The 14,675-nt window shown below is 35.2% G+C and overlaps 1 protein-coding gene and 1 long non-coding RNA gene across 9 annotated transcripts in view; one reads left to right on the top strand and one right to left on the bottom strand.

Annotated features, from left to right (window-relative positions):
* Nucleotides 1–14,675, bottom strand: part of LOC118185019 (poly(rC)-binding protein 3-like) — a 263,776-nt gene that overhangs the window by 60,927 nt on the left and 188,174 nt on the right. For 7 of the 8 annotated variants that reach the window (XM_035354792.2, XM_085807094.1, XM_035354794.2 and 4 more), the window contains 4 exons: nt 10,101–10,217; nt 9,985–10,014; nt 5,287–5,365; nt 22–193 (listed from right to left, as the gene is read on the bottom strand). In XM_035354792.2, the coding sequence (XP_035210683.1) occupies nt 22–193; nt 5,287–5,365; nt 9,985–10,014; nt 10,101–10,217 (398 nt within the window). The remainder of the gene's footprint in view (nt 1–21; nt 194–5,286; nt 5,366–9,984; nt 10,015–10,100; nt 10,218–14,675) is intronic. The other variant, XM_035354793.2, reaches the window with a different exon arrangement.
* Nucleotides 1–14,675, top strand: part of LOC146993270 (uncharacterized) — a 118,303-nt gene that overhangs the window by 7,719 nt on the left and 95,909 nt on the right. The window lies entirely within an intron of this gene.

The following is a 14,675-nucleotide window of genomic DNA, read 5'->3' as shown; positions in this document are numbered from 1 at the left end:
ATTAATGACGAAGTTCTGTACCTAATTTCATTGATCTTGGCCCCTCCTTTTCCAATGACACATCCTATCAGGTCATTGGGGATGTTCATTTCAGTTGTGGTGGTGGTGACGCTGGCCAGAGCTGTGGCCGCTGTGCCCGGTCGCAGACTGTTAGTGGCTGCCAAAGTCGCCAGAGCAGGGATGCATAAAGATCCTGTGAAATATTTCATTAAATTAAATCTACAAAAGAGGACAAGAAATGTTTGGTACTATAAAATACTGAACTTTACTAGGAGTTTGATCACCTGAGTACATAAATAGCACAGCACTTTTAGAATTTTTAATTATTAGAGCAAAATAAAAATCAGAATAAGCAAATACATATGAAGTTTAAGAACCATACAGTTCATCTGAGTTCAGATTGTAAGTTTATATGCTCACAATCCTATTCAATTACTTCAAAGGATTGTTGTTAAAAAAGTGAAAAGATATCAAGACAAAAGAAATATTGCTTCTGTGTAAACTAGTGCGCTGTGTTTACTTTCCCTTTTTCAGTAGGCCTTTGAGTTTAAAACAAACTCAGATAGAAGGATGTTTTCAGATTTTTCATAGATTTCCAGATTACTTTTTTTTGTTGCAGTTGTTTGTAAGTGATGTATATATATATATGAATAATTTTTTATCTGTAACAATTCATGTTTAGAATTCGGAAAAAAGCCAGATATGAAAACTGGAAATTATGAAATAATTGGATAACTACAAATATTACTGAAATGTTAATTATTGAGTATGTACATTTGTAACTACTAGTTTTCTTTTTGTTTCTTTATAAGACGTATCTGAAATTATTCAACACAGAATTAATTTCATTATGATCTTATGAATAATATTTACTGGTTAAAAATTATAGGCTGTAATAAATTTTTAATAATGTAAAAAATAACTAATTTAAAAATATCTCAAATTCTTCCGAAAAATGTTTAAAAATTTAGAACAAGCCGATTTTCAACAGGATATTTTACCACCATTTTTTCCTCACGGCAGTAAACAGACCAATGTACATTTGACGTTTGAAGTAAGCGGGTTTAAACTGCGCAGCTCTGTGTACCTGAATTTTTGTCTATGAATAAGAAAACAAAATGACAGGAATCTGTGAAATTACTAACGAAACCACATAGGTTAGACACAATAGAAAATTAGTATATCATACTATGTTGTTTTTAGTCTATTTTATCATTTTCTCCTATAGGCCCACCAGCGGCCGAGCGGTAAAGTCGTTGAACACTGGTAGTTCGGTCGGAGGTTCGAATCCCGCGAACGGGCTGGCTGCATGGGCTTTTCGTGGTTTTCCTCATGTGTAACGTGTATACGAGCCAGTTTCCCTTAGAAAGTCCTCCACAAAGGCATTCCTCCCCTTAGGCAGATAGCCCTAGTGTGTGCTTTGCCATAATTAAATACACCAACACCATTTACTACTATAAAATAACACAGATCTGTCAAGAAAAGCGAACATTTTTTAAGACGTAAGCACGCAAGCAAATACAGACTTCTAATAATTTTAATAGGAAAATAAAAAGAAATGTATGCAAAAGTGAAGGTAAATTATGTGTCGTAAAATATCACAGTAAGTATGTAACAATTTTGTAGGTGCTTTCTATTGCTCCTGTTCTACTGAGCTCGAGCTTTACCTGCTTAAAATTCGCACAACGCTGTTCATTTCCGCTTGTAGATTAGTCAATACAGTAAATAAAGCACTGCAGTAAAAAGCGAGTTGTTTCCTTACGTTTCATCATACTTATTATAATATTCTACGCCTCAAATAGCATAGTAAACCCCATATGAAATACCTTTAGGTAGAGCGAATTGCTTACAAGAAGGAAAAAAAAAAATCATAAAATTTAAAATCTTTGATATATGCAATAGAATCCAAGGATCAACTATACTTAAAATTAATTAAAATTTAATCTTAAGCAGACACTGGTTTCATAAAAAAATCTTTATACATTTTGAAGGAGATTGATATAGCTCCCTCTGCTTTTAATGGGAAAAACTAAATATAGTTCTCATTTTTCTCTGTTATTTGTTTAAATTTGCTAAGCACATGAAAGGGGTAAATTTATTATATTCTAATGTTACGGCTCGTTTTCGATTTGTTGGGTAAATTATGGTTTTTGTAGCAAAAGTTTGATACTCTATACTAAACTTCATAATTTGGGGCAAAACGACTATTGCTATGATACAGAGTCTCACACATACACACACTCATACACAGGTAAAACTAACATTCTAATGAGGTGCAAAGTAAAATAAAGACATTTTGTAATAGTAACATGCGTGGTCGATATCTAAATTTTGTATATAATTACTTGTTAACAACTAAGCCCTACATATGTTTATTCAAGAAAAACATTTCCTACTGCAGACTTATTATGCTCTAAAATTTAATTATGATTAGGTAATATAACTTTAGATAACTCTCGTATACTTCGAGCATACATTTCGATGCATAAGATGAGTTGCAAAATAATATACCGTGATACATGCTTTAACTATTTTTTCTAATACCATTTTTATAAATGTTAAGTAATAATAATGGGATGAAGATTTTATAAAACACTCAAAACTGGTTTTCCTGCCACATTTCATATATTTAATTGTTTTAAATCATTATAAACAAACTTTTGTTGCAATTATTTAAGTGTGTGTGTGTGATTATGGTAAAGCCTCGAGGGCTATCTGCCTAAAGGGAGGGATGCCTTCGTGGAGGACTTTCTAAGGGAAACTGGCTCGTATGCACGTTACACATGGGGAAAACCACTAAAACGCCCATGCAGCCAGCCCGTTCGCGGGATTCGAACCTCGAACCGAACTACCAGTGTTCAGCTACTTTACCGACCAGTGTTCAGCTACTTTACCGCTCGGCCGCTGGTGGGCCCTGCAATTATTTAAGAAGATTTTAAGTTATTATTGAGTAGTAGAGAAAATTTTTTAATCTCCGTTTACAATTTAGTGTCTATTACAACAAAAATTAAACAACAAAAGAAAACTTTCGTTTTATTGTTTCCTGCAGTACTTTCCCAAAACAATGCATTTTCTTCTGGTATTACTATTATTGAGGTATTTACCTGTATCACAGATATTTTCTTTATTCTTGATATTAGCGAAAACTGGTACTTCTACAAGGACTTATTCTTATTTATACCTATATTTTCTTACGAACTATTTTTATTCAAGATTTGAATAATACCAGCGCAATTGCTAACGGCAGAGGTGTTTAACTTTCTCATCTCAGAGGAAATGCTTAAAATATTTCGTTTTTCATCAGAATAAACTGTATACTTTTCCGTTAAAAAAGTCATAGTAGTTCTGTTGCGATTCAGTTTTCTTTTTCTGAACTGTCCAAGATTTTCCACAAATCTAATTTATACTTTCTCTCTTTTAAAATAAACAATTGTTCAAAAATTGTAAACGGCTTTGCATTCTATAGTTAATTTAGAGTACTCATTAGTGCAATTTAGCATTCGTATATATAGTAAATATCTACAAAACAAAGACAAACATTACTTTCCCAAAACTTTCTTAAAATTTTGCATTAAAGAGCTTGTAGAGACATTAGGATTTTTGGAATTAGAAAAGACGCCTTCGCCGGGAATCGAACCACGGATCTCTGGATACCGGCTCAGTATGCTGACCACTACACCACGAAGGCACGTTAGGAAGGCGGGAGCCTTATATACTTCCCCTTTTAAAGGGCGACTGGGGTTTTTAGGGGACCCAATCGCCAAATCCTGGGTGAGGAGAATATCCAACACCCTTTTTAGCTCGGGCGCCCCCGTAGAGACATTAGGTACTCTGGAAGCAGGAAAGATGAAAAATTAACAACGCCTTCGCCGGGAATCGAACCGCGGACCTCTGGAATACCGGCCCAGCGTGCAGAACCACTACACCACGAAGGCACGCTAGGAACGCGAGAGAAATACCTTATAAGCTTAAATACGAGTATGATGCCTGAAAAAGAAAACTCGAACAATCGTCCGTCGGTTACCAGGATGCCTTCTGTAGTTGCCGAAACAATTTCCTTAAAGCCTGTCGCATTTATCAAAACACCTTTCATTATTTAATGAAATTTGCCTAATTTTAAGTCTGCAAAGTTTTCTCACATTTAACATTTTATGCGGCTTCCCAAATGAAAAACTAGTAATTTTCATTCAGCTTTGAATTATATTTTAAAAGCTGATAGCAGTCTTCACGCGAAGAAAAGTTCCCAGGTTCAAGAAAAAACATATTTTGAGATCTGTTATTAAAATATATACGTAATTCGATAACGTGTATATTCAAACTGGTACTCAGCGTTATATGCGATAGAATTTTCTCTCTCTCTGTCAATCACACGAAAAAAAAAAAAAAGCGACTTTGAAAAACTGTGGCCTGAAGTTAAATGAAATTTAGCTAGATGATAAAGAACTGATATCTGCAATTTCTTCAATGCATGTGCAGGTTTGGGTTACGTTAGGCGTATATGATTTTCAGGTGATCATATTCTGAGGTATTCTTAAATAGAGTTTAAATAGCAATGTACATGTGAATGCTTGCAAAAACTGAAAGGATAAGTATTGCCATATTTAATCCGTTACATGCTTTTATCTGATGGCAACGCAATACACAATACGCATATTTACTTTAAGCATTTTCAGGTTTAATTTTTGTAAGATATCGAATTCCTATGAGCTGGGAAACTATTGAAGCATTTACGAATCATTTTGAATCGCAAAACATCATCTAAAAATGCTTTGTTCAGTATAATATCAAATATTTTTAAATATTAGTAGTGTTAGTTAAATTTATACGTTATCTAAGATTTGTTTAAGTAGCAGAGTTTCTATGTTTTAGAAGATTATTATATATTTAGATTATAAATTAGATATTTAGTTTTATTAAATTAGCGGGAATAAAATTCAGTTAGACTATAATTCAGTTCAAGATAGCATTTCTTACTGCTCTTACTTGAGTGTTGTTTTTTTTCGGAACATGACCATCTGTTCAAAATTTATGTTAACCTAAGCTTGAACATTGTCTAATTTTAAAGTGTTCGGTGTTTCCTTGTGTCTAGCATTTTATGGCGTTTTCCAAATGAAAATCTAGTAATTTTCTTCTGATTCGATATGTTTTAAAAACTGACAGTAGTCTTACTTTAACATAGTACAACTTTACATAGTAGTCTTATTTCAAGATAATTTATAATCTAGTTAAAACTGTTACATGTTATGCAGTAATTGCATATCGTAAAAATAAATTAAATGTGTTTACCTTGAGGGCTCAGTGTTCCAACACTGTGTCCTGGCAGCAGTGGAGCGTGCTGTAAAGCCAACTGGTGCAGCTTGGTAAGCTGCAAAACAAATCGTACAGCATTTATTTAAAACAGAAGCAAAATGAGAGCTAATGAAAAGCTTAAAGTCTTTTAAAAAAAGAATTTCTTACTACGAATTCTTATTCTTATTTTTTTTTAAATTTCTTAATCTATTTCATTTGTTTTCTGAGTGCTAAGAATATAACGTAAGGTTTATTTCAGTTTTTCTTTTCAGTTATTATAACGTTTGGTAATGTAATAAATTAATTTAACTGGTTATTATGATTTAGATCTTTACTCTCATTTCTCTCTTGAGAAGGAGACTTTAGTTTTAAAGTATTTAAGCCAAGTTTGTTGGATTGTAAGTCAAAGCGTGTTTCTGCCTGCGTGTGTGCACGTTATGTTTCTCACAGTTCTGGTTGTCTGAATTACTCGGCTTTGCATTATTGCTGCCGAATATTTGAAAACTTACGCTGGTTAGATTTATAAGCCAGCTTCGCCAAAATGAATTGTGTAGCCCTTGGTTACTAGATTATTTAACATTTAAATTGATTGTTACTTTAAGTTGGCTCTCCACATGTGCTGGCTAGTTTGTCAAGCACGAGACTTGTTTATCCGTTAAAGTTCTGATTTAATAAAAAGGCTATTAACAAATTTTCAAGGTTCTGTGGGTTGATTTCCAGACATAGAGATAATTTCCTTAACGTCTGTTAGGAATTTGTTACTAATAGTTTATGCTACCAAAAAACTCTATAGTTTCTTTTTTTTATTTTTTATTTTCTTTCTTGTATCGTACATGCTTTGGCTCCCGCAAAACATGAGATTATATGAATGAGAAATTAAATAAAATAACGTGATTGAATGTGAGTGAATGATCGATTTACCGTGAATCGACTTTCTCCTTCTTGCTGGCTGTCGCATGCTTTATTGACTATAAGCAATGTATTCCTCCCTTTCAAGGGAAAAGTAGGAAAACTCTAAGAAGATACGAATACTAAAAAGGTCCGTAATTAGTAGGGAACAAAGAAATAATTACATCTGAGCTTGGAATTCACTGGGCTGACAACTCATCTAATATAGTGGTTAGTTGTCAGCGTTGTTGGCTCGGGTTGTTGGTATCGTTGGACTCGGGTTCAAATCCCGAAGAAGAATGTGTATAGTGTTTATGCGGCATGGGGTGACTTAAAACAATGGCGAGCCGAAAGTCCTTTCGAAAAGTTTGGTGGTAGGGAAAGAGGGGTGAGACACCCTGTCCCCGCTTATTCAAAATTGGAGCGGAGACGCGTAGGTAGTGCTGTGTGACTAAATCTGTAAGATTACTGGTGAAATTCTGCTGTCCCACTCACTTCTAGCTGGACCTGTACGGTGCATCCGTAGACAGTAAGGATAATCTTGTCTCTCACGTCTGCATTTTCTGTTGTGGCAGTCCATGGATGACCCGGAAATTTTGAAACGTCTGCGATTCTATGCGACTCTGACATCAGGCTTGTACTGTAGCTGATGGCTGAGACTTCGAAAATCCTCTGTGATCTCTTTTAATATCGCAATAATTATATTTTATAGGATTTAATTTATTTTTGCTAATAGTTATTTTAATTTGTTAGCCTTTTCTGTCTTCTCTTATTCCGCTCGCGTTTCCTCGCCAGTATGTAAATTAGTTAGGGTGAACTAGAGTATTTATAACTGTTGGAGCGAAAAGTTTAGTCAGAGCGTGCTATCGCTACTGAGAGCGCACATTGTTATTTCTACCAGCTATTAGCCTTGATTATCAGGTTCGCATCTTTGCTGCCGAATTGTTATTCTGCTGGTGTAGGTTCTGCGTTAACCTGTTAGATTAAACTGAATTGAGTAGTACTGCACTACTTTTCCTTTAAATTTAGTGCTACGTTATCTTTTAAGTATTTCATCGCAAGTTGTCGATGGCTGCTATAAACACGTAAGTTCGTGCCGTCTGTAAAATATTGTGTTCAATAAAAACGTCTTTTACACCCTTCCCTGTTGTGTTTATCTTCAAGCATTTAAGAAAAGGCACAATGATTAACACTTCAGTTGATGTAGTTATTACATTGCGTGATAGCTAAAAGACTAGATCCCACAATTTTAATGAACAAAATGTTCTTCACTTATGTGTTGTTTCTAATGTTCTCTACACACCTGCACAAGCCGATGGCGTTTCCGAGCTGCATTGCTGTCTAATCCCAATTACGTTTTCACTAGCTTATTTCTCTCAGAAATTTTAACATGCGATAGCGAATCACCCTGTACGTGAGTTAGAATGATTATCATTTCCTCTTTGTAGAAAAATATGTGTATTATACGTATTTGTCATTAATTCCAGTGTTAGTCCTTCTTGGCAGCATATTTGTAGATTTCTTTATGCAATCAGCAAGACTGAATTGTCCGCTGAAGGCAAAAATGCAAAATAGCGAGCATTTTTTAGAATGTTTTATAACCTTATCTTCATTAGGATTTGATTCTACTTTTCTAATTTCAAACTGATCTTTTTACATTTCTGAACAATTTATGGAGAAAGTATTATGGCTTTTAATGAGAATGAATGTATAGCGTGATATCTTAATTTTTAATCTATGATTTCAGTTGTACGAATTGAGAAGTATACTTATATGCACTTATAATTAATGTATGTATTACTTCAACCAACTTTAAATTTAGTAGTGCTTTTCTACAACTGTAATAATGTATTTATTATAGCAACCACCTTTAAATTCTTTAGTACTTTTCTTTCGTAATTTACTACTCTAACCAAAGGACGAAGCTTTGCTTTTTAAACATGATATGCACTAGGTGAGTGTTTACAAGTGTGATAAATATTTGAATTTTATTTTAAGAAAGGCAGTGGAGGCTTTCCTTCAGCTTTTGCAGAAAGAGGGGTATTAAGGAATAGGATTAACTTGGAACAGAAATGTTGATAGAAATAATTTTATAAAAGGTAATAACTTCATTTAAAAAAATTAAAAAAAAAAATTTTTAAAGTAAAATGACTTCACTTTAAAAATTACATGTATTTTAGAAGATAAGGAATTTTAGAAGATAATGATGTATACATTCTATCTGTATGTATACATATTTCATCACCCTAGATATCTTCTAGAAAATCTGATTTCTATTTAAAAAAATGAAGGACATTGAACAGATAGCAGACAGCAGTATCTATCAGTCTTTAAGAAGTTTTATGATTTGGATCAGCAGCGTTGAGTGCTATATTCGATGTATGCATACCGACATCTGAAAGCATTTGTTTACGAGAATCCAGTTGACTCTGCTGTGGACCACCTCGCCCTAATCGATATAGTAGTTCGCGACACTGGCTGCCATGCAGATGGGTCCGGGTTCCAATCTCGGGAAAATCAGGGATGTTTGTAAGTGTATAGTGTCTGTGTGGCATGAGGGCGCTCTAAATACTGGCAAGCTGAAAGTTCTGCCTAGATATTTGATGGTAGAGGAAGAGCGATGGGAGATCTGTGGATCCGTCATCCGATTTGTTGTCCATCGAAACTGAGACGGAATTTATTCGTCCTCACGAATGTAAAATCGGTTGCTTTCTGTGCTCTGTAGTGCACATTCAGTTCCGAAGTTAGAATTTAAAAATATTGGACATATAATGATAGAGAAAATTCGCCATAAATCGATAAACTAAGTTAAACATTCGGAATAAATTTACTTGGAAGATTATTTTTCAAGCTAAATGGAGCAAACACTGAATGATTATTACGATGAATAGTTCGATCCTAGAGCAAGGATATGGGCGAAAAATTGATAAAAAGTCATTTCTTCATTAAAAATGGAAAAGGTGCTTAAAAGAGCAAGCTCACACCTATTGGATAAGTTGTCTGCAAAATTTCCGCCTCGATCGCTAAGGTAATTAGCGATACTAGTTGCCGTATCGCAGGATACTGATTCAAATCCCGGAGTAGGCATGGCTAATTGTTATTGTACAGTGTCTGTGCGGCATAGGGGCATTTAACATAGCCTGAAATCCTTCTGATTGGTTTTATGGTAAGGGAAGAGGTGTTGATGACCATCGGATCCGTTCCTTAAGGAGTTTTATATCAAAAGGCGGTATTGTACAATTAGTGCGGTGGAATTCTACCTACGCAACCAGTGGTGAAATTCTGATGTCAAACCCGCTTCTTCCTCTTCTGTCCTATGTGCTAAAATGAAGTTTTGCAGCTCTAGACCTTTCCAATTCATACTTAAGTAATGCACTCATGGACAAACTTCTCCTTTTATTACTGAGAGATGTGAAGAGCAGCGTCACCTGCTATTAGAACAAAATATCATGAGGATTTGAAATATATTCCGGAGCAAATTCTGTTTAATAGAAATCTAATTAGCGAAAGTTTAATTTATGGAGAATTCAAGAGAGCTTTAATCTTTCTATGCTTTGATATTAAGGTTGTCATTGTGAAGATATCTGAAATAGAATGCCTGAATACTTTGAAACTGCAGTGAGTCATTTTTAGTTTTTGTAACTCAAGACCGATCTAATTAAATTTGGCTTATTTAGCTTAAAACCTGAGCGTTTATTTGCATTTGAATCTGACGCGAAATCTCGCTGAAGACAGTCAAAAATCTATCCGTAGTTAACTCTTAACAACGTTACTAGGTTTTATTTCAAAATTTTTAATTTCATTTACCTGTGGATTCATTAGTTCCACCCCTTGACACTGCAAAAGAGAATTTTTTTTTAAATTTGTAACATTTATAGGCATAACTGTTACTTTTTAATTAAAAAAATTACTTCTATTCTTACGTCTGGATGTGGAATTGCATACTGTCCTTGCACTGTGTATGCTTGACCGCCGGCAAAGATGATAGGGGGCATGGCTGGCTTTGGACGGTAAGGTATTGTCGCTCCTTTCGGTGGGGACTATGAAGGTATAAAAGGTAATCATTATGATAGTATTCACAACCAAGAATAGTAATACAAAAATAAATATTGTTTACTAAATTTAAACAATTTTGCTTTAGTTTAAAATGTATAATTACTGATTTTATTTGATAAAGCAGTATAAAAACAACAAAAAATAATGTGCATGTAAACATAGTATATTTCTGTATGATAGCTGAAGCATTTTGCTTAATTACTTTATGTTAGAAAAACAGTCAGCACTTAATTAATTTTTTCATGATATTAGATATCAGAAGATAATTAAAAAATTTTTAAAGTAGTGTGGAGTGTCATCGAAAGTTATCATTTGTGGTAAATGTATACCTCGTTATTATTTCTTGTAAATATTGTGTAGTTTGACCTATCTTTAACATGTTTTCATATACATATACCAGATTTTAAAACATTCTCTTTGTAAACATTTGATAGTCTAATCGAATGTATTCTAATTGCAAGAATTCAAATGCAACCCGCATTGAATCTATTCGAATATACTACCTCTACCTCAGATGGTAGCAACATATGGGACAGACGCCTTTAATTCTTTTAACTTTATTTAATGTGCTTACATGCATTAAATCAGGAACATGCTGCGTCTTTGAAACCGGAATTTTATCCCAGATAAGCTATTATCTTTATGTTATGTGAGTACTTAAAATTTATAGATGTGAAAGTCCTTTCGAAAGGGTGGTGGTAGAGGAAAAAAAAAGGACGATCCCCTGAGGTGCTCTTAGTCAAAATTAGGTGAGATTGAGGCAGTTCTCGTCTTCTTTACCTAACGTTAAAGTTAAATAATCCAATGCATCCTCTTCCGTAACAATAGCAACATACAAAACTGATTTTTAGAGATTCCGTGTTCGACTCCGGGGTACAATACAATTCAGGATTCTTGGTCGCTATATTTCTACACAATAAGCATCTAATACAGAAATTGTTTTGTAAAATTTCAGTATCAAACATTGTATTACAACCCACTGAAATCAATTTTAGTTGGAAACTTTCTTGGAAATGCTTAAGAAGTTAATTACTACTCTTAAGTTAAAATCAAGTATAACATTTCCATTCTTCTACAGTCATATCAGAAGAAACATCACGCTGAAAACAAACAGTAGCATATTGTTAACAGACAGACACTTAACTCGACACGTTTATTACATAAAACAACTGTAATCCTCTTATGTAATTGCGAAGAACATGAGTCATAAATTACATTTACTTAAAGTTCCCCCTCCCCCCCTGCAAGAGACGCTTTTCTAGCTTTCCCTCTGGAAGTTTATTAACGTTCACGCGTTTGTCTACCTTAAGTCTGCCAGCAACAAGCAGTCTTATCTGTCTTCTTTTTTTTTCAGTCATGAAAACTGGAAAATTTGAGTAAAGTGCCACTGTTTATCTTTTGAGTAGCCGCTAACTGCGAAATGCAAAGCGATTTCAAAACTTTGTTCTGTAATCATAACCTTCCTCGTTTTTTTGGGTGAATCATTTTTGGGGAAGCAGGAAGTGAAACATAATGGAAAAGGAGAGAACTCGAATAATGGTCAAATGTATTTTGAATGCTTTTATCTGAAAGAAGTAAGCAAGAGGACTGTACAGAATATCTTTTACGCTTGTCTTTCTAAGCACAATGAAATAAAATGCCTGCAATATATTTTATACGGGAATTTTTACATTTTCATTTTGGATTTAAACATGTTTGGCTGGAAAAGTATAAACTGCTCAGCTCAAAATAATGTTGTTTCCTTAGCATACGCTAAACCTAAAATTCAGAATTTGTTAATAAAAATATTTTTTCTTGTTACAGCTAAATTACTTTACCATCATTACCCATCTTTAACAATTTACTTGTTTTGCTGCAACAAATTAATATGATATGGGAATTTTTAGATAACTTTACATTGAATACCCTGCGGAAAAAATTTTATGAAAGCATTTTTTGAAAACATTTTGCCTCCCTATTGGCAGGGTCTTAGGACATCTAGCTGCCTAGCTTTGGGCCCGAACTTGAAACTCAGAGAATGCATGGATGCCTGTAAGCGTGAAAAGCTTTTGCGAGATAGTGGAACATAAAATACTGTCCAGCCTATGTCCTGTTAAGAGGTTGATGGCAGGAAAATAGGAGGAGACCTTCAGATCCGTTTTTGAGGTGATTTTCCTTTAAAATTGGAGTTGAGCGGAGGGAATTCTTTCTGCGCCTATATAATTCCCAAGGTCTAAACGAATGACAGGCACAGCCCTTGCCATTTGGCCACAATAAAATTCGTAAACTTGGCATGGTACGAGAACCAGACAAGTAAGATAATTCAAAATGAAAAAAAAATTTTCCTTCCGAACTTTATGATCTAACAAAATATTAGCCAAAATACCTATATAAATATATATGTATACCTTCTTTTCCCTTTTTTATTTCACAGTTGTTCAATTATGAAGTTGTTGACTTGAATATTTTATTCTATTGTGTGTTAAATTAACGTTTCTTTCAATGAAGTGCTAGAAGAATAAGCCTGGTCATAAATGTTTGCAAATTAAATGCTTCTTTTTTTTTCTTTTGTCTGTAGTTAAAAATGTTATGTTTTCGTATCGGATCCTTTAAAATTGTCTCTGCGCATTTTATAAGTATACATTTCATTGTATGGAAAAATCATTCTAATTTATTAAAATTTACAATGTCTTGTACTTTTAAAACTTTTTTAGCGAATAAATTACGGAGCTCCTATTTTTACTCTAGAAAATAATTATGAGACTACTCTGAAAACAGTATCGGCCATATTGTATCAACAACATGCTTGCTTTTCTTTTCTTCGCATAAATATATGATCGTTTAGTTTGCTTTGCTTCTTGCGTAGTCAACAACAGACAAATTGAGGACCATATGAAGTATGTTGATATCTTTGGGTTGATCTTAACTCGAGAAAATGCCAGGACCGTGGTTAGCTCAACGAAATTCCTTAGAAATGGCATATAATGCTTAAAAGATTTTGATGTTATCATGTTCCTCACACAGGACTATTATTTCTTCCATCGTTCCTGAAAGGAGCAATAATGAACCATTAACGATTGTTGCCGGAGAATATTTAATTTTGAACCGCATCTGCATCAAACGCTGATCTGATATCACGTGAAAAATTGTACATCTGCGGCGGGACACCTGTACCTAGCTATCTTGAGTGATGCATGTACCTAGCTGATCCGACCAAATACCTAGCTGATCCGTGGGGCTGACTCCATTCAGTCCTCGTGACGGGGACTGACAGAGTGAACAGAGCACCAAATAGACAAACAATGGAATGGTTCCCGATGGCAAAGGTGTCTTGTGTACCTATTTTTGTATCGTACGTTTTTGCTAGCGTTTTTCATGCTTTGTATAAAACCGGACGGGGACTGCGGCGGTTGCGCCCGCTTGGACGAGGGTCTCTGGACCATAGATATCACAATCCTGCAAGGCTGGTATCAGATCGGAGATCTATGTCTAATCCCCCCAGGGGGTTGACTCAGGAGACGTCCTGGGAAGTACTGGTTAGGATCTGTACCTAGGCAGTCTCAACCACTGGGGTATACAAACACTCTTCACAGGACTAGAAACCGAGTATTGTACTCAGGTAGGTTCGGGCTTGGCAGGGACCGTACTGGTACTGTCGTGTCCGTTCCCCCGGCTGTCGTGGGGCTGATATGTAGATATAAGCGGGGCTTTTCGATGGGGGTTTGGCCCTCATAGTCCCAATGACGGGGACTGACAGAGTAAGGCAAAGTACCGATCATGAATTAACTGATGCTGAGGGAGTGGTGCCCCGAGGCAAAGGTGACATAGTGTATCTTCTTCTTCGTATTTAGCATTTTTACCTTGTCGAGGCTATGTATAAAGCCGGGCAGGGACTGTGGGGTCTGCGCCGCCACTGATAAGTCCCATCTAGAGCCCGTTTCATCTAAACTTTGTAAGGATATCTCCAGGTCGAAGGTTCGGTCTCTGGCGTACTTGTCCTTGTGTACCTAGCTGATCTCCACCATATACTTCAAAGACACCCACGCCAACATTTGATTTCTGGAGATTTTAACGCTCACAATAATTTATGGGGTTATCCCCGAAGCAAAACCGGAGGCATGCTGATGGAAGATTTCCATCAACGCCCATAACCTCATACTACACAATACTCCAGAAGACCCGCCAACCTTTGTCACAATCAACGGGAAAAGGTGGCCAGACCTAACACTCTCTTCCCATCACTTAATCCACATGATTAACAATCCTCGCTTTGCGAAGATGAGTCCATCTCAGACCATCAAATAATTACTTTTGAAATTTTGAAATCGCATTCGAGGTTTCGCACACTCAAACGATACGTTATCGCATAAACCGAAATGCAGAAAAAAACTTACTAAAGCTCTGAACTCCAAAGCACATATCATTCTCCATGAAATTCAAAGCATCAACTCCAAAGATGAAGC

Source organism: Stegodyphus dumicola, chromosome X1 (genome assembly GCF_044657685.1).
Source record: "Stegodyphus dumicola isolate Sdum_Otavi_A_Nest chromosome X1, ASM4465768v1".
NCBI classification, from domain to species: Eukaryota; Metazoa; Arthropoda; class Arachnida; order Araneae; family Eresidae; genus Stegodyphus; species Stegodyphus dumicola.
This window is presented reverse-complemented; position numbering and strand designations above follow the sequence as displayed.